The sequence below is a fragment of the Wolffia australiana genome, chromosome 11 (genome assembly GCF_029677425.1).
Source record: "Wolffia australiana isolate 7733 chromosome 11, ASM2967742v1".
NCBI classification, from domain to species: Eukaryota; Viridiplantae; Streptophyta; class Magnoliopsida; order Alismatales; family Araceae; genus Wolffia; species Wolffia australiana.
Window position 1 is genome coordinate 2,621,863 of NC_135845.1, and position 10,972 is coordinate 2,632,834.

Sequence of the window (10,972 nt, forward strand, 5' to 3'; positions counted from 1 at the left end):
AAACAATGATTCCAGAGGGGAAAATGGGCTGTTCACAAGAAGCAACGTGTTGCATTCAAAAAGGGACATGTTTGAGAGTGAGAGAGACCAAGACTGTGATAGAGACAGATATAGAGAGAACAGAGAATGTAAGAGAGACAGAGAGAGAGGAGAGAGATGAACCAACTTCCATTTGCATGAAGATAGAAACAGTTGCGGAGAACTTCAGTGGATCATCCTCTGCAACTTGAAAGAGAGTGAGAAAGTGAGAGAGGGTAACATTAACCACCTTCCAAATTGCATTAGGCAAGAAATCGTAGCAGTCTAGCAGGGGGGGAGGATGTTCCATCTTTTTTTGTTATGAACAAGTCAGACTGTACACACATTCTTGAAACTGAGAGTGAAGTAACATTATCCACATTCCAATTCCATGATGGGAACGAGACCTTCTGCTTATTTACATTCAAACAGTAACATCATCTGTACAAATGGGCGAGGTCCCTGCTTCTTCAACACATCCTTGCTCCACTTTATAAACACATAGTGATTGACGGTCAGATTTCTCCTCCTCTTCCTTCATTTCTAAGCATGCAAGATCAGGAAGTTTGAGAAAGAACAGAATCCGGCAACATCGCCACAGTCACGATGTAATATTCACACCCCAGGGGAAGTCCATACGGATTAGGCGGCGCTGTTGATCCCAAAGAGCCGCTGGCCATGGTGGCGGAATCTGATGACATGGCGTCGGCCTGGCCACTGCCGCTCCCTGGCTTCACTACCTGTCGTTCGATGTGCACGATCTGACCAGTGATGTATGCCGGCCTTGCTGGAAGATTATCCACAAAAAGTGCCACAGATTCTGTTGAGAGATAGTAATTAGAGTGGCTTCGGTTGATCGCCACATAGTGCCCTCCTGAGTTGAGAACGAAGGCCGCCAGTTCGTGCACTTCCAGGAGGCCGAATGAGATCTTCTCCTTGCTCCCCTGAAAATCATAAAACGTTTTATTTGCAATGTCGATTTGTTTGTAACTGTGAACATTCTGACAAATTCCATTCCTGTTCTTTACTTTGAGAGAGCCAATGGGTACGTCTGTGAATTTCAAAGTATAAACAAAAGTAAAGCTCATAAAACCAATGAAAGATCAAGTCCTGAACCTGCTTCTCGATCTGAAGCTTGGAGTAGAGGCTCTTCACCAGCTCCTTCTTCTCGGCCATCTCCTTGGAGAGCTTTCCATTGGTGGACTCCAGCGCCGAGCAACGGTCGATAAGCTCGCTGCGCTGGCGAGACAAGAAACTGACTTTCTCAGCGAGGACCCTGATACAGGCCCTGAACTCTCTGAGACCTTCGTCCTCATCATCCTTGGAGGAGCTGCAGGAGGGCAGCAGAAGTTCAATACTTGGCAAAAACTCATCAAGTCTCCCATAGCTATGTAGAATTCATCGTTTTCTCTTGATGGGTTTTTGGATTACCTTGCCAGAGAGAGGGACAGAGCTCGGAGTGATTCGACAAATACAGCGATGCCTCCAGAGGCGGCGACGCATCCGCGCAGCCGCTCGAAAAGCCCACGCAGCTTGATGGCGGACGATCGTAGGGAATTATACTCGGAGGCCCTCCGATCGGCTGCACACAGGTTAGTCTGAGCTTCCTGCCTGGCCTTGTGTAAGCAATTCTCCAAGTGGGCGCAGTTCATCTGTTCCGAGCACGCATCAAGATCAAGCACAAGGGTTTTAGCAAAGGGTTCGAAGACATACGCCCAAGGGTTTTAGCAGAGGAAGAACCCAGCTCACCTGAGACTCCTCCAGCAGCTTCCGGCTGGCCTCCAGATCCAACTGCAGAGACAGAATCTGATCCACAGCCGCCTTCAGCTCAGACTCCAGATCCTCACCCCCTGACGTCGGCTGTTTGTCTCCAGATGGTTGGGGGTGCTCCGCCATGGGTGCATCAACAAGGTTTTTCGCAGGATCAGAGAAATCAACCATACTCTCGTCGCCTCCTTCCCTTGACTGTTTCACCTTCGACTCTGCCTCCTCCATGGCCTCCCCCACATTTGCCTCCGGCATGTTCACTTCGCCATCACCGGAGACTCCTGACTTGCACTCAGATTCAGACTTGGAGTCCCCACGGGCCTCACGATAGCTCTCAGCAAGCCTCTGCTCCAGCTCCTGAATCCTCTTCTCGTAGGAGGAGCACTGAGCTTCTTTCATCCTCAGCGCCGACCGAAGATGCTCGGCAAACTCGTCCTTCAGAACCAGAGCCTTCTCTGTCTTCTCTGCTGCATCCCTGAGCAACCCGGATACCTTCTCCTCATCAGCCGACTCGTCTTCTCCAACCTCCATCATGCTCAAGGAGCAGATCCGGGCGATTGCGGAGGCCAATTCGGCCCTGAGCTGCGCATTCTCCACCTCCAGCTTGCTCGTCCCAGAGACGCAGACCGAGTCATCCAGCTCCGGCCGCTCTGAGACAGAGCTAGAACTTCCCCTGGACACTGAACCAGCCATCTGCTCCGGCGCAAACCTCTCCAGCTCCTGAAAATCAATGTCCAGAAGCCCGGTGTCGAACGGCGCAACATTCACCTCACACGGCTTCGGAGAGTCGAAGAGGCCCATCGCTGCCAGCGCATCCCTCGGAATGAACCTGACATGGGTCCTGAGAAACTCGCCACGGCGGGTGACCTCTGCCTCCCTGTCTCTGGCCAGCTTCTCCGCATATTCCCCCGCCTTACCCATGTAAAGCTTCATCGACGATCTCCGGCGGATCACCTCAGCAAGGCAGGCCCTGTACGCAGGGGCGATCCCCCGGAGGATGGCGAGGTCGAGGAAGAGGTCAGACTGGCGGTCCATAGCCTCGGTAAAGGCAGGGAATTGTAGTCGGATGTCGCGGATGACCGACTGGACGGTGACAACCTTCTGCATGAAGCCGTGAACGAAGAGGTTGGTCTCATTCTTCTTGGCAGTGGCGACAGCGAGGAGGTCATCAATGGCGGTTTCGCAGGCCTGCAGCTGGGGGAGATTGTTTTTCTCATGGACATCATACATGGGGCCAAGGGCGGAGACGGCGTCGTGTGGGCGCAGCGACGAGGAGATTTGCCTGCTCAGGCAGTCGTCCACCAGTTTCTTCACTGTGTTTACGTCCTTGCTGCAGATGAAGGAGGAAACCTGGTGAGAGAGTGTCTCTACATTGGCTTCGTTACTACATTTTTATCTCTGTCTCTCTTTCCAGAAGATGCATTTCTTTAGCAGAAAAGATAAAGAGATGACGATGGTGGATGAAGATAGAGACACGGATAAAGATGAGAAGGGAAAGATGGAGAGAATTGCGAAATGTGCAGATGAAGATATATATAGATATAGCGAGAGAGAGAGAGAGAGAGAGGTCAAAGGGAACGGCTGAGAAAGAGGCATTCAAGATGGGCAGAAGAAGATAGAGAGAGATAGAGAGAGAGAGAGAGAGATACAAAGGAGAACAGTGAGATGGAAAGAATTTCAAGATGGGCAGATGAAGAGAGAGAGAGATGTGAATGATATGGGAGAGAAGGAGAGAAGGGAAGATGAAGACAGAGTGATAAGGTGGTGAATGGTCAAATGGAAAGAATTTCTAGATGGCCAGAGAAAGATAGATAGACAGAGAGAGGGGAGAGAAGAGTATAAATGGAAAGAATGGAGAGATGTGCAGAAGAAGAAAGAGAGAGACACAGAGACAGAGAGAGTTTTTTCTATGAGAAGGAAGGCAGATGAACATAGAGATAGCCTGAGAAGGCCAGAGAGAGGAGAGAGAAATAGACAGCAAGAGAGACAGCCAGGAAAAAAGGAAGAAGAAGACAAAGAACATATATATAGAGAGAGAGAGAGAAGAAGAAGAAGAAGACCTGAGAGACTGCATTATACTCTTCTGCTCAGCAAGATACTTCTGATGATCCTTAATAGCAGCTTCCAAATCCTTGAGCGAGGCATGAACCCTGTCCAGCCCCAAATCCTCCACCCGCCTCTTAAGCTCCCCAAAAGAAGACTTAAACTGCGAGACCTTCACCTCAAACTGGCGATGAGAATTCGCACAACTCTCAGCCACCTTCCTCAGATGATCTTCCTTAACAAAATCCAGCAAACACTTCCTACTCTCAGTCTGAAGCGCAGGGTGAAGAACACAACCCCTCAATCTCTCAATCGTCCCAGCAAATCCCTGTAAAAGCTCAGAATGATGGCGATGCTGCAGAGAATAAAGCTTGATAAACTCACAAAACTGGCTCTGAACAACGCGATAGCCCTGATCCATGCTCCCTCTCGCCGTCTCCATAGCTCTCTGCTGAACCCACTGCTCCATCAAAAACCTCCTCGAAGCCTCAAATTTGCTCTGGGTAATGGAGAAGATCGCCTGCCCTCTCTGGAAATGAAGCCTGAACTGTCTCTCGTAAGAGGGCAAAGCCTTGAGAGCAGGATCAGGGGCTTCATCGAGAGGATGATCGTCTCTAACGGAGGAATTGAGAGATGGGTCTTGCGATTTGAAGCTCGGGAGCTTCTCCGGAGGCGGGGGAGGGGAGTCGGGATGGAGACGGGGCCGATTGAAGAGGAAGACTTCGCGGTCGTCGCTGGGGAGGCGGTAGAAGGAGAGATTGCGATGGGGTTCGAGCTTGCGATCGAGGCAGAGGAGGAACTGATCGCAAACGGGTAGCCCGAAGATCTTCTCGATCGATCGCTGAAGGGATTCGACGGTGGTGGATTGATCGCAGTCGAAATCGAAGCTGCGGCCGTTCTCGGCGGCGTGGACGAGGAGCTTCTTCCCCGGGATGAAATCATCGTGGATTTCTGAGGAGGCCATGGAGGGGGGCTAAGACCCAGATCGGAATTGGGGAATGGAAGGCTTGATCATGATCGGATTTGGGGAATGGAAGGCTTGATCATGATCGGGGAGGGATTTGGGGGGGGGGGGGAGGAGAAAGCGGCGATCTTTGGGCGATGGGAGGAAAGTAGAAGCGTTGGGGCAGATTATCCGGAATAGTTTAAAGGGGGAGTTCCCAAGGAAGGGGAGGAGTGGACGCGTCGCGGGGGAAGAGTGAAAGAGAGGGGGGGGGGGGGTTCGTCGATCTTCTCCATGGCCCGTACGTTTAGCCAAAAACGGGCCCAGAAAGCCAAAAATCGCAACTTTCCTCGCTTCGATGCCGGTTCTTCCGCAGTGGAGAGTAGAGAGAGAGAGAGAGAGATGGAGAGAGATATAGATTATAGAGAGAGTTCTAGAGAGAGAGAGATGGAGAGAGATATAGATTATAGAGAGAGTTCTAGAGAGAGAGATGGAGAGAGAGAGAGAGATGGAGAGAGATGTAGAGATATAGAGAGAGTTCTAGATAGAGAGAGAGAGATGTAGAGAGATATATAGAGAGTTCTAGAGAGAGAGATATGGAGTGAGATGTAGAGATATAGAGAGAGTTTAGATAGAGAGAGTTCTAGAGAGAGAGATATGGAGTGAGATGTAGAGATATAGAGAGAGTTTAGATAGAGAGAGTTCTAGAGAGAGATATAGAGAGAGAGGGATGGAGAGAGATGTAGAGATATAGAGAGAGTTTAGATAGAGAGAGAGAGGGATGGAGAGAGAGGGGTGTTTGGGTTGAGGATTATTTTACTGATGGGAAAGATAAGGAGAAGGATTAGAAGGATTGGTGCGTGTGGCGTTGACACTTGACACTCACTCGAGGAGAGGAAAAAAAAATCGGGTCGACAATGGGGGCTTTGTAGAGTTATGGAGAAGAGAGATGCAGGGCTCTCTCTCTCTGGTTCTGACTCTGTGTGTGTGTCTTTCTCTTCTCTCTCTCTTCTGTCTATCTCTCTCTCCTCTATCTCCTCTCTCTCTCACTCACTCTCTTCATCTCTCCTCTATCTCTGTCTGTATTCTCTCTCTCACTGACATTTTTCTCTCTCTCTTCTCTCTCTTTCTCACTCTCATTCTGTCTCCATTTCTCTCTTCTCTCTCTCTCTATCTCTCTCTCCTCTCTTCTTTTTCTCCATCTCTCTCTTTTCTCACTATCTCTATCTCTCTCCTCTCTCCGTCTCTCTCTTTTCTCTTTACCTCTCTCCTCTCTCCATCTCTCTTTTATCTCTTTATCTCTATCTCCTCTCTCCTCTATCCATCTCGCTTTTCTTTTTATCTCTCTCTCCTTTTTCCTCTCCCCATCTCTCTCTTCTCTTTCTTATCTCTCTCCTCTCTCTTCTCTCCATCTCTCTCTTCTTTTCTTTCTCTCTATCTTCTCTCTGTCTCTCTCTTCTCTCCTCTCTCCATCTCTCTTCTCTATCTCTAATTATATATCTATCTCTCTTCTCTCTTCTCTGTTCTCTCTATCTTCTCTCTTCTCTGTTCTCTCTCTCTTCTCTCTACTTCTCTCTATCTCTCTCTTCTCTCTACTTCTGTCTCTCTCTCTCTCCTCTCTCCATATCTCTTCTCTATCTCTCTCTTCTCTCGCTCCTCACTCCATATCTCTTCTCTATCTCTCTCTTCTCTCTCTCTCCTCTCTCCATCTCTCTTCTCTATATCTCTCTTCTCTTCTTTCTCTCTATTTTCTCTCTCTGTCTCTCTCTCTCCTCTCTCCATCTCTCTTCTCTATCTCTAATTATATATCTATCTCTTTTCTCTCTTCTCTCTTCTCTGTTCTCTCTCTCTTCTCTCTGTCTTCTCTCTATCTTCTCTCTACTTCTCTCTATCTCTCTCCTCTCTCCTCTCTCCATATCTCTTCTCTGTCTCTCTCTTCTCTCTCTCCTCTCTCCATCTCTCTTCTCTATCTCTCTGTTCTCTCTCTCTTCTCTCTCTATTTCTCTCCTCTCTCTCTTATCCCTTCTCTCTCTATTTCTCTCTCTTATCCCTTCTCTCTCTATTTCTCTCTCTCTTCTCTCTTCTCTCTACTCTCTCTAACTCTCTCTTCTCTATCTCTCTCTTTCTTCTTTTCTCACTCTTATTTTCTCTCTTCTCTGTTCTCTTGTCCATCTCTTCTCTCTCTCTTATATTTCTCCCTCTATCTGTCACTCCATCTATATATCTATCTCTATCTATCTGTCAGTGTCATCAAAGATCAGGACCGTCATTCCCACCCAAACATTGTGTGCAGGTGTAGCACCTCACCTATCTCTATCTACAGCCAATCGTGGTGCCCCCAACGATGTTGGTTAGCACAGCATGCATGCAGACCTGCCGCGCGTGCAACGCAATGTTGGTTGATAATCCTCGCAGACTGCTAGCAAAACTTACTGTCTCTGTATGAGGCCTCGAGGGGTGCGCCTGGATGGTACCTCACATATATAACATCAATCAATTCATACATTAATCTATCTGGAAACAACTTTTTCAGTGGATCAATAACAAGTACTTCAAGGGACTAGAGCACTTCTTTGTCTATCTATTTCCATCTCTATCCTTCTCTCAACCTACTATATGTTATGTTTCAATGGATGGTGAACCAATAATCCCTGGGACAAAATGGGCATTTCTCTTTTCCTACACAACAAAACATTGAAAACATTCACAGATGGGACAGCTACTGAACATCTCTCTTGTATTACATCAATAAATTTATCTGACAGATTGATTCTCTCTTTACATGTATGACCAACAAATAAATTTTGAGACAGGCAACGGTAGCTCTCTCTCTCTCTCATATTGCATCAGGTAAAATTTAGCAGAAGTTTCTGGAAGTTAACTGTATTGTCGTCTCCATCTATTTAAAGGCATATTCTCGACAGGTGCCCCACAACATTACCTTCTCTCCACCACAGGAACCAGACAGATCATACAAGACCCGCTCCGCTCTCTCTCTCTCTCTCTCTCTCTCTCTCTCTCTCTCTCTCTCTCTCTCTCTCTCTAAATTACTTAAAAGACAACGGGCAGGCCACCGGTGTATCTCTCTCGTCAACAGGTGCACCACAAAATAATTTCATAGGACACCATCATCCCTCTCTCTCCCTCGCTCTTCCTCTTCCTCCCTCTCTCTTCTCTCCTCTCTCTCTCTCTTCCCCCCCACTCTCCCTCCCTCCATCTGTCTCCCCTCTCTCTCCGTCCTCTCCCTCTCCCTCTCCCGCTCCGTCTATCTCTCCTCTCCCTCTCTCTCCTCTCTCTCCTCTCTCCCCCCCTCTCTCTCCCTCTGTCCCTCCTCTCTCTTCTCTCCCCTTCTCTCTCCCTCCCCTTCTCTCTCCTCTCTCTCTCCCTCTTTCCCTCCCTCTCCCTCTCCCTCTCTCTCTACATCCCTCCTCTCTCTCCCTCTCTTTCTACCTTACTCTATCCTTTCTCTCTCTCCCTCTCTCTCTCCTTCTCTCTCTACCTTACTCTACCCTTTCTCTCTCTCCCTCTCTCTCTACATCCCTCCCTCTCTCTACCTTACTCTACCCTTTCTCTCTCACCCCTCTCTCTCTCTCAGACAATAAATGCCCAACACGTCTCTTGTCAGGCATCTGGATCTCTCTTATTCTATCCTCCAGGATACCTCCAAAATCTTCCCAACGACGCTTCAGAACTCTCTCTCTCTCTCTCTCATCTTTCTATCTCTACTCCTCTCGTCAGCCTAAGTGAATTGAATTCAAGTTCATTAGATGTAACGGTCACATGGTTCGTGGGAACTAATGGACTGATTCAGAATTTAACCCTCTCGTGGATGGGAAGAACTTGTGGTTCATGAGCTTCATTGGAGGAGTATGGTCTTCTTGTAGAGAGAGAAAGATGGAATCATTTGATACTGCAGATCTCTCTCTCTCTCTCTCTCTCTCTCTCTCTCTCTCTCTCTCTCTCTCTCTCTCTCTCTCTCTCTCTCTCTCTCTCTCTCTCTCTCTCTCTCTCTCTCTCTCTCTCTCTCTCTCTCTCTCTCTCTCTCTCTCTCTCTCTCTCTCTCTCTCTCTCTCTCTCTCTCTCTCTCTCTCTCTCTCTCTCTCTCTCTCTCTCTCTCTCTCTCTCTCTCTCTCTCTCTCTCTCTCTCTCTCTCTCTCTCTCTCTCTCTCTCTCTCTCTCTCTCTCTCTCTCTCTCTCTCTCTCTCTCTCTCTCTCTCTCTCTCTCTCTCTCACTCTAAGAAACCGGATATCTAGATTTTCATTTAAACATGTTGAATGGGGAAAAGTACCCGACTGTAATATTTTGATGATTAATATTGAAGATTTTATATATAGACATGTATAATCTTTGATGGATGATTGGCTTAAAATGTCAAACAGATATTAAGAACTATTTTGGGAGTCTTGAGGGGGTGATTTGAAGGATGTAGCATTGTGAATTTATGGTTCAGGATATTCTAGACTAGAACTAAGGGACTAGCATCAAGCAGTACGAAAAGTACATTGGCTACCCTATCACCTAACTCATTCCTTGATATTAGATAAAATACACATATTCCGCTGGTTAAAACATAAACACCCAATTCAAACCATCCTCTTAGGTTATGCCTGATAAGTCAAAATTAGGTTAGTTAGTGCTGTCGTTGGCTTTTGAGTTTAACCAATAAAGTTTTATAAAAACCTTTACTAAAAAAAATATAACTAATTAATTATAATTAAGGATTATCTCCATAGGGAACAGAGATTAAGGGATTAAAATTACTTAAATGGTAATTACAAAGATGACGTGGAAGTTGAGAAAGAGATAGTCAATATTTAATATTTTGAAGACAATTAATATATAGGATCATAGATAGGAGATAGGGAGATGAATGAAGAATGGGAAATAGAGAGACGTGGGATGAAGTCATTATAATGAGATAGAGAGTTGGAGAGAGAGATATATAAAGGTGTGGAAGGTTATAATTATATATGCAAGTGGGATAGCAAGTAGGATGACAAACATGGTAACAAGAAGGGCGATGAGACATGATGAAATTAATAAGACGCGATGGGATAATAAAATGAGATGGATATACTATAATAACAATGCCAAAATTGGAACACTGTAAGGCGAGAAGCCTTACCCTAAGTCCTTATGTTTCACCAGGACCAAGAAAGTTTGCAGCTTTAGGTAAGATCCTCCGCTTCTCTATTGCACCTCATCAATCATCCCAGACAGCAAAACAAACACTTTATGGACCTTTAAACTAACTATCTTTCAATCAGCCTACAAATGTAGGAAGAAAATTGGAGGATATTTTTTACTATGTTAGGCACCTTAATTTATAGATCCGAGGGTCAAGATGGATAGAGTGTAGAAAGATAAATCTGCCCTCGAAGTTTCAGCTCAATCAGCCTTGTGTCTCATCAGATATCAAGTCTTGAAATTGGAAATTTTATGTCCATTGGTTTAATTAAATATATTTTCTCCACTCATTACTTCATGGCATCATGTTAAGGGTTTCAAGTCAGTTTTTTCTGGAAAATTTGAAATCACTGGCTCAGATTTTCCCGTGTCATTCTCTGTGGATAGGAATTTAACACAAGCCCGCATGTAGAAAAAAACAAAAAAGAATAAAATTAAATAATGGATAAATTTTTGACTTGGTGGCACATCAGTGAGCATCACATCAACTTGTTTAATATTCTCTAAGATATGTGAATTGACACATGTGTGCCATGTATAGGTATACGTGCAATGCAATTAAGTATATGTGCCACATGCACGCGACGTAGAGGTGACAAAACTTATGATTTTCTTGCATTTAATGTGTAAATTTGCTGAGAGTGCCTCCACATGTCTTCATATCAAGGTCCTCAGAATAACATTTTTTTCAGTTGTAATCCTGTTTTCCCATCGGTCCACGTCATCATGCCAGATAAAAACAATAAATTGTATCAGAATAATTTACAATTATGGCATCGTGATTTGTGATGCCATATGTCAACTATTCTCAGTGATTTTCTATTCTAATCCTTATCAAAATTGATAATTGGTCGTTGTTTGATCAAATCTAGTGGTCAAAATGTCAAGTGACAAAAAAGACCAAAATGACTGATTAACTTAAATGAAATATACATTTTCAGACAAATATATAAAATATATGTTCCATCTTATAAAATCAATATTTTCACGACTTTATTATGTCATAAAATATT

The 10,972-nt window shown here is 45.6% G+C and overlaps 1 protein-coding gene across 1 annotated transcript; it reads right to left on the reverse strand.

The window, feature by feature from the left end:
* Positions 1–255: 255 nt before the first annotated feature.
* LOC144709151 (autophagy-like protein) lies at positions 256–4,949 on the reverse strand. The gene is made up of 5 exons (XM_078582576.1): positions 3,846–4,949; positions 1,768–3,115; positions 1,450–1,670; positions 1,135–1,348; positions 256–962 (listed from the first exon to the last, which is right to left on the reverse strand). Exons 1-5 carry the CDS (start codon positions 4,790–4,792, stop codon positions 576–578), a joined length of 3,117 nt encoding a protein of 1,038 aa, XP_078438702.1. The 5' UTR covers positions 4,793–4,949; the 3' UTR covers positions 256–575.
* Between the last annotated feature and the right edge of the window lie 6,023 nt (positions 4,950–10,972).